Below are 17,984 nucleotides of genomic sequence, written 5' to 3'. Positions count from 1 at the left end.
TTAGATTTTTTAAATTTTTTTACTGGACATGTTTATTAGCAAAAGGTCCAAAATATTGTTTTTTTTCTCAAAATTGTCGGTCTTTTTTTGCTTATAGTGCAAAAAATAAAAAACACACAGGTGATCAAATACCACCAAAAGAAAGCTAAATTTGTGGAAAGAAAAGGATGTAAATTTCATTTGGGTACAGCATTGCATGACCGCGCAATTGTCAGTTGAAGTAACACAGCTCCGTAACGCAAAAAATGGACTGGTCAGGAAGGGGGGTAAATCCTCTGGAGGGCAAGTTGTTAAGATAGTTCATGCTGATTGGGAGAGTTAAGTTCCGCTTTAAGTTCAGTTACATAGACTAAAAATGAACTAACAGTTGTTGGACCAATCACACCATTTCCAAAAAACCTTACCACTCTGGTTGCAGAGGGTATTGTACCCGCTGGGCAACAAGTGACAGCATTGCCATGTAAAATGTTTCCCTTGGCTCTTAAATTAGCTCCAATTATAAATACGGATTAAAGCAGACTTTGCATCAAAAATCCCCCCTTTCCCCCCTGTAAAAACACTGAATGAAACTAAAAAACATTTAGACACAAAAACAAAAAAATGAATATGTTATTACCAATGCTTAAATGTGGTAGCAGCATTTGTTTTATTATGTAGTTTTTTCCCTTTTTTTTCATCTGGTGATCCCAGCATATCACACTTCCTGTCTTAGGGTGTCTTCACTCTGGATGGAAGAGCAGTGGTGTCACCCTTGGGCAGCAGCATTGTAAAACAGGGGAGAGGGTAATATTGGATGCACTAGTAGATTTACTTAAAGGAGAAATCCACCTTTGGAAAATTGTTACATGTTCCGCCCGTTTTTAGGGTGGAACGTGTAACATGTTCCCATAGCTGCAACCGCCCCCCCTTCCCTCTGACAGATAGCACAGGGAGAAGTCTCCCCGTATTATCTGTCAAATTTGAAAAGAGCGCTGCCGTGCCATTCACCGACTTCCGTGAATGAATGAACTGCAAGTCCCAACAGCCTTAGCGGCTGTGGGCTTTAGTTTTCAATGAACTACCACAGCGCTGTGCAGCACTGTGGTAGTTCATTGAAGCTTCCTATCAGAATATCTGCTTGCTCATACATCCCGTACGGCAAGCAGATATTCTGACAGGTCTGCAGGAGACCTGCATGACATCAACGATCTACTGAACACTGCTACAATGCTTTCCAGGCTCCTTTAAACAAAAATAATAAATGCACATTTTTTTACCTGCAAAAAAATGTGCATTTATTATTTTTGTCCAAAAGGAGAACTTATCCTTTAACCAATTCAATACCGGGCAATGTTACACCTTCCTGCCCAGGCCAGTTTTCAGGTTTCAGCGCTCTCACACTTTGAATGACAATTGCGCGGTCATACAACATTGTACCCAAACTAAAATTTTATGATTTTCTTCACACAACTAGAGATTTCTTTTGGTGGTATTTAATCACCGCCGGGGTTTTTATTTTTTGCTAAATTAACAAAAAAAGACCAAAAATTTTGAAAAAAAAACACGTTTTTCTTTGTTTCTGTTATAAAAGTTTACAAATAAATAATTGTTCTTCATAAATTTAGGCCGAGATGTATTCTGCTACATGTCTTTGGTGAAAATAACCCAAGTTAGGATGTATTATTTCGTTTGTAGGAAAGTTATAGAGTTCACAAACTATGGTATAGATCTGAATATTGATCAATCCTGAAGTACTGACAGTCAATCTAAATTCTTGAGGTCCAAGAATGTCAGAACAGTACAGATATCCCCCAAATGACCCCTTTTTGTAAAGTAGACAGTCCGACGTACTTCATAAGAGGCATGGCGAGTTTTTTGAAGTTGTATTTTTTTTTGTCATAATTTTTCGGAAAATCAAAAAATTAAAAAAATTATTTTCACTATTTTTTTTTTTACATACTGTCACCAGTGCAGTACAGCATCATTATATACCTAGCATGGCGGTGAACAGGGAAACTGACTGGTGACAGTATGAAAATATATATATATATATATATATATTTATTTATTTATTTATTTTTTTTTATTACATTTTTTTTAAAGATTTTTTTTCATATTTTACTATGACCAAAGTAGTACAATGTTACCATAGTAACATTTTAATACTTTGGGGAAGTGATCAGTATTTGGTTGTTTTTTTTTACACAATTTGCTTATAGCAAAGAATTACTTTGCTATAAGCAAGCATTTACCTGAATGACATCGATTCATTCAGGTTTTTTTTTTTTTTTTTTGTGCTTAGCTGTGATTTGGCCACAGCTAATCACATGACATGTGCATGTGATTAGCTGTGACCATTCACAGCTAGGCAGTAGTATACAATGGATGGCATGAATGAAGCCATCCATTGTATACAACTGTCATGTGACCTGCTGTGATCGGTCACAGCAGGTCACATGGTACCGGCAACGGGGCCGATACTCAGATCTGTCATCGGCCATGTCCGAGGTATACGGCCGGTGACAGATCGCGCCGCTGCGCGGCTCTTCAACCGCGCGGACTGCGCATGTGCAGGAGGATGTCAAATGTAATGCATTTTTGTGGCTGCCAAGCGGCTATAGGCCGGGCGGCAAATGGTTAAAGAGGAGCCTTAATCATAAAATGAAGCCCTGCTAGGTCACTTCAGGCTGGCCTTTGCAGGTATAGCTATTTAAAACGTTAAAAATAGGTTCCTATACTGTTTAAAATCCAGTAATATGCTATTTCATGCGGCTCTGCACATGCTCAGTTGCTCTCTATTTTTAGGCTGAATTTGTAGAGGCTGATTTAATGCTGCTCAGGACTCTGGGCTTCAGTAAAATGGCGGCCTCCAGCAAATAGAGACAGGAACAATGCTGGCAGCAATTTACAGCACACACTCATTTTGGTAGCATACTTATTGATATGGAATGTATGTTTCTTGCTAAGAACATTATTTTCTATTAAGTTGTTATGGGTAAAGTTCCACTTTAAATAAAAAATTAAAGCCAAACTCCAGCTAACACATTTTAGAGCAGAACTAAACCCTCCAATCCTTTATAGCCAAGAAAGCTGCCATCTTAGCCTCTGTTTCATCTGCAGTTGCCATGGTGCTGCACACATGATCAGTCATGCTACCAGCCATTTGATGGCTTGACAGTTTGGTTGAAAACGGAAGCAGCACAGACAATTATGATTCACAGCATGTCTTGAATGTACCTGTTTGTAGTTCCACTTTATGCAGTCACAGCAACAGTCTGTTTTTACTTTTGAGATAAATGTTTTACATTCATGAATACAATCTGACCATTGCAAGCACCCATGTCAGTAGTAAATGATTTGTCTCAACTCTCTAACTGCCACTTTTGCTAAACAGCTTGGTCTGTTAAAGGAAGTTGAAAAATAACAGACTTACTGCTGGATTACCAAGAGAAAATAAAGGAAAAAATACTAAAACAGAAAACTAAATCAGCTACCACATCTATGAATGGGTAAGCTGCAATTTAATACATTTTTGTTTTGATTTAATACCTCTATAGGAGGAAACCTGAAAAATATACTTGTCCTACATCTCAGCTCCTCCCATAACGCCTAAGCAAGGATGAAGTCAAACACCTTCATATGACCTATAAGAGTGAATGCTGAGGTATAGGCTAATTACACTTTTTTTTCTTGAATTTTCTTCATGGTGGGAGGGGTTTAACTAATATTTCTTTATTCTATTTATACTAATAAGCACACTTTGCATTTAGATGCTAGGTCCACTTTAAGAGCAAATAAAAAAAATACATAATCATTTGCTGTCATCATTGGAATAGGAATATTGCTTGTGATGGAAGTGAGTCACGCTGATACTGTCTACTGTAAGAAGGTTCTTCCATGCTTTGCAGTAGTTATTGGTTAGTAGGCTTTACGATTCCTTTTAGGGCTCTTTCACACCACGTGCAGTTGGGTGCATTTTTGACTGCAATCCAACTGCATAGACAGTCCAAAATCCAGGCTATGTAGTGCAGTGCAGTGCCATGAGAAAAAGTACAGCATGCTGCATTTTTAATGCTGGAAATGCTCAAAAACGCATGCAAGCGCACTGCAACACATTGCAGTGCATATAGAAACCCAAAGAAAGACATATAAGTCAACTGCTTAGTACCATAACAATTCCTATATTGTCTATGGTTAGTTATACATTGTTCTGCTTATCACTAGCCCAGTTGTTGATAGGGTGGGTGGGCATAACCCTGCTTGATCCCTCTACTGAGCCTACTATGTTGACCTGAATCAAGGTCCCTTTATGGTTAAGCTTCCTCTGGAACATAGCTGCATACGCAGTGCTCTATGGGACGCTCTATAATTGATCACTATGGACTCTCTATGGGTCCCTGGTTGCACCCCCCCGCCTCATTTCATTTACTTTTTTTCCTTTCTTTATTTTGTATTATTTTGGTATTGTCGCTATTGTTTATATACTGCCTATGATGACAGTTCTATTTTATGTGTGATTATGTTACCCTGTACTGTCCCAGTGCTATTTCAAATCTTAATAAAAAGATTGAAACAGAAACTCAAGGAAAGAAAGAAGAAGGAAGTGACCTCACAGGACAAATGTAGATAGAAAAATGTGCATCAATTGCATGTAAATGCCCATACAAAGGTGAATCAAATGCATGCAAATGTGCAAGGAAAAAAACACGCAGTAGATGTGTAGTTTCTAGTGCAAATAGGCCCTTAGCCAACCTGAACGTAAATATACCTGTCTACACTTTCCAACTAAAAATCAGAAACTGCTCAGGTCATGTGCTAATGAAGCCTTACCCTCCCATTTAGAAGCTAGTTTCAAAAAGGACATGGTAAAGCAAACAGCTTTTTCAATAAATGGAGAAAAGTGTGAATCTGGGAAAAAAAAGTTTGCAATTTAGCTGATCTGGAGGTTATTGTTGTTTTTCTCAAGTGGGTCTTTCATCTTTATAATTGCTGTACAGTATAACAATTTTACAGTATTGTATCTTATCTTGAGAAGTTCTAGCACAGGACTGTCCTCACCTTCTATGCATTTGAAAACTGCAGATCATGCCCACCTTGTAGGCAGAAGGTTGTTATTTTTTCTTTTAATCAGCTTTTAACATTAAACTATGTTTTATTACACAAAGATATACAGAATACAAGAGAACAAATTCTTTGCAATCTGTACATTCTTGATCTCAAATACAATAATAATAAAAAAAAATAATTTTCTACATGAAGGTTGACCTTGCATTCATACCTAAATGCATTAAAAAAATTGTACAGCATTCACAATGCCTATTCCACTTTTTTTTAAATATATAACTGTGATATAAAAAGATGACTAAAAAAACAGAGAATGCACATTTATATAAATGAGTGTAAACAGGATGCCCTCATCACACCCAACTCTGGATCAGCTCAAAGGTTAACTTAAAGAACACTTGTGATTTGCCAGCACACAGCAAAGCAACAAATTCACCGTAATGCCAACCCTAATAGCTACCTTTTACTTACTGTATCTTCAGATCTTTGTTGCTCCTCCATGAGTGAAGAAAAGAGGCCATGTGTAGACTTCAGTTTGGCCACAGGGCTTATGCAGAGCTAAAGTGCTGTTGTGTGGGAGGAAGATGAGTGAGTACCCAAACCCCCATGTATGTCACCTTGCTTCTGTAGGCAAATAGGGCATTAGGGAAGGTATCTATAAGCTGTGGGACTGGCACTAAAGTGAACCTGCTTCTTTACTCTGCACTGTTGGTGGTAAATCCAGATCTACACTAAAGTATAGTCAAAGGCTAGACTTTCTGTTACTGTTAAGGTGCCCATACATGGACTTTTTGGCAATTATGAGCTCTTTACATTTGTGACCATTGGGAAAAATTCCTACATAAAGATAGCTAAAAAGAACATTGTTGCCAGTGGTTACTTAGGCTTAGGAAAATGCCTTTCAAATCTCGGGGAACCCCTGCTAATAATTACTAAATCAGCAGGTCACAGTGGATTACAGTGATTGCCACTGGGAGAATGCTCCTTATATTTGTGGTCTTTAGGAAGAATTCTACCTTAAAGTTTGTTCAATGGAACATTTTTGCCAGCACTTACTTATCTAAAAGGCATAAGTTGCTCAAGGAACCTCTGCAGGAACCCTAGGGTTCCACTGAACCCTGGTTGATAAAGGCTGATTTAATCTGTCAGAGGCAATGCAATAACTATTAGATTTTTTTCATTGTAGAACAAACTGAAAAAGGTGGGGAATCCCCCCTTAGGTCAAGATATTAGCAGCTTTTTTTAATGCTGCAGCCACTTTAACACTTAGCAAACTTTTGCTAAAAAGGACGGCCGGTGTGCTTTGCAAGATGACAAAAGTTAGGGACCTCTAAAATGCACTATAGAACTGCTGTGAAAATATAATAGATAGTTTTTTTGGGCAACTACTAAAATGCTAACTTTAGCCAACACTACCATTATTTTAGCGCTTCCAGTTGGCAGTGAGTTGTCTGAAAGTGATGTCTAAGTTGCATATGACTATATAACCTTGTACTGGAGCACGTAACTAGCACTATAACAAACGCTGAAAATTATACTGAACATATGAGCATGGGTCCTCTTTTCCATAGGCTAAGTCACATTAAAAATTGCATACCAGCAATCCACCTTGGTAACAGTAGATGCAATGAATGGGACAGGCCATCTTATGTGCTAATGCGGAATCTGTTTTATTTAGTTGAGTTTATAATAAATACACAGCCCTTCCCACAAACTTTTTTGTAAACAATAGAAAACCATATCATGCTCTTTGGACTGCCTTTGTTTGGTTTGGCACATCAGGCGATTCACCCTAACATGAAAAGGGAATATCTTTCCTGAAAGGGTTAGACCAGCCTTCCCTAGACTCTCTTCCTTCCCATAGTTCGAAATAACATATACAAGACGTGTTAAAGCCCAAGACAGTCAGACTTCATCAAGGAAAATGTCAATTGGATATTTGATAATGTCCACGTAGAGCAGAAATTGTTGCTCTTTCATTCTTGTCCCCATTTTGTTTTAGTGCGTTCCTCATAGTCCACTCAGCCACACATACAGGGGACTTCACGTCTTCTCAGGTTCGGACAGCAGAACATGTGTCCATCAGTATAATCTCTGTCCTAAGGAAGAAAAGGTAATTATTAAAAGAAAATATCTACTAATAATGCTGCTCCTATCATTGTTAAAGATCTTCTAATCTTTAATTTTCCGTATGAACTTTATACAATAAAAACTTCTATTAGAACATTTTTTGCCATTGTTTTGGATAAATATATAGATGTTAGGGTGCATATATGCTCAGTTAGTCTAGTACAGCAATGGCTCCTTACTTAGGTACATCTGAAGCCTCCATATGTTATACTGCTACTCACACCTTTGTTCATTGCACTGTGACATGAGTAACGTTATCACTTATCTCTAATTTTATTTAATGATCTAGTGCTATTGTATACGGTCAGCAAAAAGATACAGGTCTCCTTTGATGTAATTTACAGTATTTTGTAACAGGGGCTATGGGAATGTTTCAAATAGTTGAATATTCATTAAAAAAAATAATGAAATGTACTTTCTTGCATACAGCTAGAAAATGTGTAGTTTAACTGATATCTTTTATTGGCTAGCTTAAGGCCACAAAGTTTTGGAACTTAGGCCCATTTTTTAGAACTGAAGAACAGACCCAAGGTCCCAAAAGCTTGCATATTTATTAATTTAACTTAGCCAATAAAAGGTCTCATGTAAACTACAAACTTTCTATATTGATAAATGGCTAACATGGTACAAGACTCTACAACTACATACAACTAGCATATTAACATGAATTTGCCTTGATATCACCTACTTCTATAGTAATGTCCAATATAGCGGACTGGAAGAAGAAGGGCATCACTAGGAACTCATTAAACTTTGCTACAGTGCACGTGTTGACAGGGAACATGCTGATAATAGGAGAAGGCAGAGTTGATAGCTCATCAGTCTTCTGCTGCTCCTTTACTGTCCAATCAGATGGCTATGGGCAGGGAGGTAACAGTAACACCACTCTATTTCTTAGCTCTAACAAAGGAAGTATTATCACCCTCCTCTCTGTGCTGTCTGAGAGAGGTTTATAAATGACAAAAGTGCCTTAACAGAATTATAATTTTTTTGGCAGATAGAAAATTTTACATATATGTGTTTCAACTGTGTACAAAGGTTTTTTTCCCCAGGCAATTGATCTTTAATGAACTCCCTCCTCACATTTTTGCCTGCAGTCATGCTTACATCAGTCTGAAAGCAGAATTTTGGATCTTATCTTATCTGCAGAACAAAGATGTTCTGATAATGTATGAGTTGAGTCTCACTAACTTAAGCCAGCCATAAATGGACTGAAATTCAGCCGGTTCAGCAAGGATCATCTGAATTTTGATCCATGCATGGGCAGGCTGGTTGTATACCCATCTATCGAATGACTTGTGTGCAACCAGCCTGTCAGGTTTTTCCCACACGATCAGTGTTGTCGGGTATAGCTGGCAACACTGATCATTGTATTTTGATGGTGTGCTATTTTCGCTCTCACAATACAATACCACAGTGGGAAGGAGTTCCCCATCCATGTCGAATGTGAGGATGGGGGAGAGGGATCTTTTTTTTTTTTTTTTGTGTTCAACCTGCTGGCTGAAAAAGAAAATTGTTAAATTATTAATGTATGGGCTGCCTTAGAGAACTTCAAGCTGCATGGTTTTCTATGCATAGAGATGCCTACAGAGAAAAAAGAGCAGTGGTAACACCTTCACGTTTATCAAGCCTATGTAGAGAGAGGTTGTAAAGCAAACTCTGTTTTTTGGGCCATCTGGTCACAGCTAGAGTCTCACATTCACTTGGTGCCTGCTACAACTTAAACTTCGGTGTATTCAAATTTAGCCTTGCTTTATAGTACAGATGTATGCTTAACTGAACTTTAGCTAACCCACTAACCCCCCCAAAGCCAATCTGCATTCGACTCCCCAACCCAAGCTGCTTACTTACCTCTGTGCTTTTTGCCTGCCCCACAAAAATCTCCTTAGTTCCCATAGGTTTGTATGCCCTGTATATCAGGACTTGGGATTTTTGTGGAACAGACTGTGGAAGACTGGAGGAAGCATTAAACTTTGAAAGAATCTATCATGAGAGAAGTGTAGGGGGGCTCTCATTGCTATTCTTAAAATTCTAGTTGCTTGGTTGAATGTGGTTTCAGGTCTTTTTGAGTCAAAGACCTGTAACATGCATAACGTATGTCAGTAAAGTGTCAGAATTTCTTATCTCTATACATGTTCCTTCAAATCCAATAAAGCTGCATGACAGCCAGGGAACTAACCTTCTCTAAAGGAGAGGTGAGCAGTTGCATCTACTATATTTCTATGCTGAAAGATTCACTTTAAACTGGACTCAGCACAGCACTGAGTGGGGAATAAAAGTGGCTACAAACATAGTATTAACATTGCCCAGTCTAGAAATTTTCAGTTGGATCTTTCATTGTGTCTATGGCTAACCTTCAGATTCTGCAAGAAACCCTGGGCGAAGAGAACTCAGATCACATGCAACGGGTAACCAGAGGCAACTCTAGGCTTTGTGAGGGCTCAGCAAAATGTAGGCATGATGCCCAACTCACACCCATAATGTGAAAAATGATTCAAGTGATAACAATGAACTGGGGGCTGGGTAAGGTAACCATTGGCGGTTCAGGAGTGGGGCTAGTAGGACAGGGTACAAGGGCTCAGGAGCATACACTACATGAAGGGGAAGCCAGGCATATTACATGGAAGCAGGGAACATTATGTGGGAACACAGCACATTACACAAAAGTAGGGCACAATACAGGAGGGCAATGCACATTATGTGGGAGCAGAGCACATTACATGGAGGCAGGGAACATTATGCGGGTACAGGGAACATTACACAAAAGTAGGGCACATTATAGGAGAGCAATGCACATTATGTGGGAGCAGAGCACATTACAAGGAGGCAGGAAACATTATGTGGGTACAGGGCACATTACACAAGAGCAGGGCACATTACGTGGAGGCAGGGCACATTACATGGGACAGAGCATATTACAAGGGACCGAGCACAGCATGGGACAGAGCACATTACAAGGAACAGAGAATAGGGCAAATTAAATAGGACAGAGTACAGAGAACATTGTATGGGACAGAGCGTATTACATAAGACAGGGCACATTTCATGGGACAGGGCATATTTCAAGGGACAGAGCACAAGGCACATTACAAGGGACAGTGCACATTACAAGGGACAGTGCACATTACAAGGGACAGGGCACATTACTTGGGAAAGAGCACATTACATGGGACAGGGCACAGGGCACATTACATGGGAAAGAGTACAGGGCACATAGCATGGGACAGGGCAAATTACATGGGACAAAGCACAGGGCATAGTACATGGGACAAAGCACAGGGCACATTACATGGGGCAGAGCAAAAACCGCATAACATGGGACAAAGCACTTTACTTGGGCCAGGCCACATTACATGGGACAGGGCACATTACATGGGGCAGGGCACATTACATGGGAAAGAGCACATTATATGAGACAGAGCACAGGGCACACATTACATGGGACAGAGTACAGGGCACATAGCATGGGACAGGGCACATTACATGGGACAAAGCACAGGGCATATTACATGGGACAAAGCACAGGGCACATTACATGGGACAAAGCACAGGGCATATTACATGGGACAAAGCACAGGGCATATTACATGGGACAAAGCACAGGGCACATTACATGGGACAAAGCACAGGGCACATTACATGGGACAAAGCACAGGGCACATTACATGGGGCAGAGCAAAGACCGCATAACATGGGACAAAGCACTTTACTTGGGCCAGGCCACATTACATGGGACAGGGCACATTACATGAAACAGGGCGCAGAGCACATTACATGGGACAGAGCACATTACATGGAACAGGACAGAGGCATAACTAGAACCTTCATGGCCCCGGTGCAATAAACCATGAAGGGTCCCCCTGACCCCCCTTCCATCCGAGCCCAGGGCCCTTTACTCCCATCACGGGGCTCTTTATCACGGTCCCACGGTGGGACCCTCTCACATGTTCTGCAGTGGGCCCCCTTTCTACTGTCTTGGGTAGGTTTGCCACCTTTTCTTCAAGCCAAACCCAGGCACTTTAGCAGTACAACAAAATGTTTTTTGTGTAGTATACGCTATACATATATTTTGTGATAAAATAATATTTCTAATCATATGGATTTAATCACAAGAGGCCTCCCTTACATCAGAGCCCACAGAGTTCCTCCTTTACATTTGAATCCACAGAGTTCCCCTTTACATCTGAACACTCAGAATTCCCCTTTACATCTGAACTCACAGAGTTCCCTGACACTGTAAGGGGGGCTCTCCAGATTCTGATATAAGGGAGAACTTTGGGGACTCTAATTTAAGGGGAAAACTGAGAACTTTAATGTATGGAGGGAACTCTGATATGAGGGGAAATTCTGCAGACTCTGGTAACCGGAGCCCCCATTTACATCACAGTTCCCAGCATTCCCCTTTGATCAGGGTTCTCAGAGGCCCCCTTATATCAGAGTCTGCAGAGTTCTCCCTTACATCGGAGTCCACAGAGTCCCCCTAACATCATAATCTGCAAAGCCCTCCTAACATCGGAGTCCGCAGAGCTCTCCCTTACATCAGAGTCCACAGAGTTCTACTTATATCAGAGTCCGCAGAATTTCCATTTACACTGTAAGGGGGATCTCTGTGGACTCTGGAATGTAAAGGGAAACTCTGCTGTAAGGGGTGCTCTAGGAACCCTGATTTAACTTCTTTCCGCACGCACCATAGCTAAAAGATGGCAACAGCGTGGGCTTCCAGTTCTGAGAGGACGTCCATGGACCTCTTCCCAGAACCCCGCCTCCTGCGCGCCCCCTGGGGCACGCATCCAGTGCACTTTGTGACTGCTGTGTCATTTGGACATAGCTGATCACAGATCATGGTAAAGGGTCATTCACAGTGGCCCTTTACCATGTGAGCAGCTGATCACATGTAAATAGACTTGCCAGTTATCGGCAGTCCTTTCCTCCTACGCTGTGTCTGTGAGGAAGGAGAGTCATTAACCGGCAAGATTGTCAGTACATTGTTTACACTGATCATCAGTGCCCTGATTATCAGTGCCCTGATTATCAGTACAGCCCCATCAGTGGTCATCAGTGCAGCCTATCAGTGCTACCTATCAGGGCTCATCAATGCCGCCTATCAGTGCCACCTATTACTGCTCATAAATGCAGCCTATCAGTGCCCATCAGTGCCGCCTTTCAGTACGGCCTATCAGTGCCTCTTCAGCAGGAGGCAAGCGTCTCTCTCATACAGCCCAGAGCCTACACTGACAGTTCCCCCCTCGTCCTCCCTTGCACGGATGAGAGAGGAGAGTGAGAGACAATCTGCTCCTTATCCTCCCGCCCCACTCCTCCTGTGTGTGCACTGGTAGTTCCAGCACTGGGACAGGGCACAGAGCACATTACATGGGACAGGGAACATTACATTGAACAGGGCACAGGACACAATACATGGGACAGAGCACTTTATATGGGACTGGGTGCATTACATAGGACAGGGCACGTTACATGGGACAGATCACTTTAGAGGGGACAGAGCACATTACATGCGTCAGGGCACATTACATGGGTCAGGGCACATTACATGGGACAGGGCACATTATATGGAACAGACTGTTAGGCACAGTGTGGGGGACATAGCTGGGAACACTACTGTACCAGCTTCCTTCTTCTTCTACCCAGCTTCAGAGGTGGCTTTCAACAGTCCTCTAGTGGTGCACTGTTCCCCGCTGGCACTCCTTCCCTCCTCCTATCTTGTCCATCCCAGATGATGTCACATACAAGCACCCGGGATGGACAGGAGGGGAGGAGGGGTGGACGGGGAACATTGCACTACAACCAATAGTATGCCAGCCGTTTCTCTGCACCTGTGTCCATACAATCTACCTGTCAGCTGCCTGCGACTGACAGGTAGATCTCTGCGTAACCCCAGTTGAGAAAAACTGCATTAGACAAAATAAGCAGCTGTAAGGCCCCTGTAAGCGCGAGGCCTTAGGCGACCGCCCAATTTGCCTAATTAAAGAGGTAATTTTAGTGGACTGCTGTTGTTTCACCCTGATGTGTGCTTGGGTGATAAAAGTGCATATTTCGGCACCTCCATTTAAAAATAAAATCTTTCTGGGCAGTCAAACTGTTACTGCACATAAGGCTGGTCTTTTATATCCATGGGCACATTTAGTGGACAGCACAGGTCTGCATTTTCCCAGTTCATTTTTCAGAACAAGCTTTTAGGGATCTATCCCCTTCTTCTAGGTCCAAGCAATACTGATACTTACTGTAAAGGTTTACTGTAGTTGCACTACTTGGAACTAGAAGAAAGGGGTAGACCCCTGAAAGCTTGTCCTGAAAAAGTAACTGTGAATACAAATAAACAAGTTTATTGGACAGTGCTTAAATGTGCACTAATATGACTATAGTCACCTTACATAAAAGCCCCTAAAGGACAACTGTGCCTTTGGTACAACTGTCCTTTAAATACTTCCCCCCCTCCTGACAGAATCTAACGCTTACCTTGGCTCACATTCCAATGATCTTCACTGTATGTGAGCAATGGCCCTTTTTACTCCATCTCATACTCATGGCCGCCAACAGTGGTCCCTCAAAGTACTGCTGTCTCCATAGGAATGAATGGGTGCTCATGCTCAGGATGAGGACACTCTTAGGAGAAAGTTTGAGCAGCTCTAGTTAGAGCGACATTGTAAATATTGCTGGAATGGGCGCCAAGGTAACTGTTAGACAGGGTCATCAGCACTCAGGTTGTGTGTGTGCAGGGGGAAGGGTATTAAGAGGACAACTGTACCAAAGGTACACTTGTTCTTTAAAAATGTTCCTGTGTTTTACTCATTTACTAAAATAAACTGTAATATTTGAAAGCACACAAACTGGTGTCAATACAACTTAAATAGAGTACATAAAAGCTGTGGGTCACCATCACTTACAACAGCATATTCATAAGTATAACTACACGATGAATCTAACAACTTTAACTTAAGATTTCCACCCACCCAATCACTGTGATGGGGTCCTGAAAAAAGCTGCTTGGTGTCTGTGGGTTCTCCATTTGCGTTTGTCCCATCGGCAAAGTAGGAGCATCTTGAAGGTACGCCTGAAGGAGCGATTGCAGAGTGCATAACACATTGGGTTGACAGTACTGTTCACATAGCATAGCCAGTAACCCAACTCCCACAGTTTAGTTGGAATGCAGTCCTTGCAGAATGTGGAGACTAGCACCATAATATTATAAGGAGTCCATGTCAAAATAAATGCCAACAATATAGCACTTAATGTCCTTGCTGCCTTTTTTTCTTTAATGAGTGAATTGCTTTTCCTCTTTCCATGTCGGGTTTTCTCAATCTTGGCTTTAATAATAGTTGATGGTAAAGTTGAGGCCTGGGCCTTGGATGGTTTCCTAGATACCTCCTGCTTGCCTCCATTGGCTTCATTTTCAATCTCCCCTCTTCCAAGAGTATCATTAGAACCACGAGAACCTGTGGGTGTCCCAACTACAGAGCTGACCATAGGTAATCGCATGACAACAGTGCAAAGACTTTTCATCTCATAGGGGTTTTCATCTCCATCAGAGGAAGAGGACACCGAATCTGCAGAAGCAGCATCTTCCATGGTATTCCAGCTTCCATTACTTTTATGCTGAGGATAGCTTCTGAGTGATGGACTGGCAGCAAGTCTATTAGGAAAACAACAAGTTCTCCTCACCCTTGGCACAGATGTCTGTGATCTTGGTAACCGTTCTGATTCTCCCATGCCGCTGCTACTGCCACTTCTGACACTGCCCAAGGGCCGGACAATGTTTTCTGTCTCAGAACCCTGTAGGCCTGCCAGTTCCCTGCTTCTGTTCTCTGTCTCTCTATAAATCCTCCAATACAGTATAATCATGATAGTAACTGGTAGATAGAAGGCAGCGATGGCAGTGCCAAATGTAATAGTGGGTTCTGACAAGAACTGAATGTAACATGCATCAGGCTCCACTGTCCTCTCCCCTACAATGTACTGCCAGCATAATATAGCAGGTGCCCACAAGATGAACGAGATAATCCATGCTAATCCAATCATGATGGCAGCTCGTCTTGGTGTTCTCTTAGCCCTGTATGTTAGGGGCCGAGTTATAGAAAAATAACGGTCAAAACTAATAATGAGCAAGTTCATTACAGAAGCATTGCTTGCAACATAATCGAGTGCCAGCCACAGGTCACAGGAAACACTGCCAAGCGCCCAGCGTCCCATTATAATATAGGTGGTATATAAATTCATTGATATTGCACCAATGATGACATCAGCACACGCTAAACTAAGAATGAAATAGTTGTTGACAGTTTTTAGGTCACTGTTCACTTTGAAAGCCAGGAAAACCAGTACATTTCCAACCACTGTAATGAATGAAAGGATTCCTGTTGTAATGACAATTATCACCACCTGCCAGATGGTATGTCCTCCAAATGGGTCACGGTATGGTGGAGCTGTAGAATTTGTGGTCAGCGGGTCGATAGTAGTATTGTTCATGATTAGAAGCCAGGTAGTCACCGTTTCTTGCCCAGCATTCTGATGCAAGGCTAACATGACATGTTCCAAAGAAGCTGGGTTGGGGGTCACTTTTATCCCAGCCTTTTAAATCCACACCACAGAAGTGAAATCCTGAAAGAAGAAGAAAAGCAGAAGTCAGGATGACACAGGGACATAGATTATGAACCGTAAATCTGTAAAACCTTTTAGAAAGAATATGGGAGTTGTCAGTAAACTGTAGGCTTCTATGAGGAGCATGAGGCAGACATATTACAGGGAAGCACACTGAAGAAACTTAAAAATCTACTATGTTCACTTTCATATGTGTAGTGTAACTGTGCAGAGATTTACGGTATTTCACCTGCTTCTTACTCTCATCTTTACATTCGTTTGCAACTTTGGCTGTATGTCTGTGTGTCTCATTATTACATTCTGTGCTTCTCACCCGCCTCTCTCTTTCTGCTACGTGTGTCTCTGTAATCTGTAACTAAACAAAGCCGGATTTATGATCTCTGTTGTTTGAGTGTTGGAGGAAGGAGTTGTGTTGCTGAAGGAGTCACCCCCACCCTTTGTACCAGGAAAATAGGGGAGACAGAAGTGGTTGGACAGGTTTAGTTTTAACACGTAAAATTATTAAAGAAGGCGGAAGCAAAAGAAAGAGGTAAAAAAAAACGATGTAGTTAATATGTAGTGCGCAAACCATATGTTGCTGAAAGACCTCCTTTCCTTGGCAGCCACTTCGTAAAACTCCTCCTACCATTTCATCTTTACCTACCTGTGTATTTTTTTACGGCTCCACCTGTCCTCTGTTGTGGCTAATTTTTTTCTAACATCCCAATATCTTTTCAAACCCGAATTTCAGATTACAGCAGAGAATTTACTCTGCTACCTCCAAATATCTATACATCAACCTAACCTTTAAATTAAGGATACTAAGAAATAAGCCAACAAATGCAATCCATGCCAGCATTCTGAGCATCTCTCACAACAATCTCTGGACCAGTTACCACAGATCAATAGCACTTAAAAGTACTTGTATTATAAAGAAAATTGTTCTGATACACTGGGAGATCTCTGAAGTTTATTTCTGACTATTCCCTTCTCTCCATAGAAAAGGGAATACATTGTTTGTAACGTAGCCCATGGGCATGCAGTTGGAGTTAGGATGGGAAGAGCTCTTCTCATCCATCTTCTCAAGGGAGAGCTGCCCCTAATGTCTTCAACAAGCTATCACAAGCAGGTTTCAAAATTTTTGAGAACTCCTTATTCCTGTATGGATTTGCAATGGCATTTATTCCAGTTGTATCTCATTTTATGGTTCCCTCTGAATGTTGTTAATACACTTACTAGCTTGTTGCAAAATGTCTATTACTGGTGTTATGATATTCAAAACTATAAATTGTTCCATTTTCTTTGTTCAAGAATTCATATTTTACCTAAAGTTATTACAAAAAGCATTGTACTATTTTCGTGAGTGTATTGCTAGCATTACTGGGCATTGATTATCTGCCTTTTCAGGTCAACATATGCTTGGCAATTATAACACGAAATGAGATATAGTAATTTAGCTCAAATCAAATAAACTGGCTACAACCAAACCTTAAAAAGTGTTCCTTACTTGGTAACAACATTTTACAAAACTAGTCTTTTTCAGAATCATTTGCAACATGAATTTACCTAGCTTTACCTAATTCTTTAGTGTACATGCAGTGCTTCTCGGGTTGAAATGTACTGGAGATAATATAAAGCCATTTACATTACATATGTTTATACTGTATATGCATTTTATATGATATTTTACAGCTTGATCAATCAGTGCTTTGACAGTGCTTCCGGATGGGACTGCAGGTTCTTGCTATCCATTCTGCCCTTTGCAAAATCCCACTCTGATAACTGACATATCTGCATGCAATGCAGTGTGTAAACTGAAGTGGGGATAAGGCAGGAGCATGAATAATTTACAGTTGTGACCAAAATTATTCAACCCCCAATGCTGTAAAGGGGTTTAGGGACTATAGTGTACATTTGGAATTGTATTCAGAATCAAATCCTACAAGGACGTTGTAACTACCCAAATGCAACTAAAATGACATCAATTGTTTATGTAATACAGTAGTAAATGGTTCTTATGTGGTTTCTTCATTGCCACAATTATTCAACCCCTTAAAGACTACCACTCTGAAGAACAGAGGTTCATACAGGTGCTTTCCATCAGGTATTGAAAACACCTGTGGATGTCACCGAGCAGCAATCAAGCATAATAAGCACCAATTAGGCAGCTTTAAAATGACTGTGATACTCAGCTCCTTCTAGACATTTACTGGTGTGGT

The 17,984-nt window shown here is 41.1% G+C and overlaps 1 protein-coding gene across 4 annotated transcripts in view; it reads right to left on the bottom strand.

The window, feature by feature from the left end:
* Positions 1-6,689: 6,689 nt before the first annotated feature.
* CHRM1 (cholinergic receptor muscarinic 1) overlaps positions 6,690-17,984 on the bottom strand; it is a 372,474-nt gene continuing 361,179 nt past the window's right edge. For all 4 annotated transcript variants that reach the window (XM_089684791.1, XM_089684792.1, XM_089684793.1 and 1 more), the window contains 2 exons: positions 14,142-15,786; positions 6,690-7,142 (listed from right to left, as the gene is read on the bottom strand). In XM_089684791.1, the coding sequence (XP_089540917.1) occupies positions 14,146-15,711 (1,566 nt within the window). In that variant the 5' untranslated portion in view covers positions 15,712-15,786 and the 3' untranslated portion in view covers positions 6,690-7,142; positions 14,142-14,145. The remainder of the gene's footprint in view (positions 7,143-14,141; positions 15,787-17,984) is intronic.

The sequence above is a fragment of the Staurois parvus genome, unplaced genomic scaffold (genome assembly GCF_062004578.1).
Source record: "Staurois parvus isolate SC_StPar_1 unplaced genomic scaffold, SC_StPar_1.0 ptg000356l, whole genome shotgun sequence".
NCBI lineage: Eukaryota > Metazoa > Chordata > Amphibia > Anura > Ranidae > Staurois > Staurois parvus.
The sequence above is the reverse complement of the archived record's forward strand: the minus strand, read 5'-3'. Positions and strand labels throughout refer to the sequence as shown.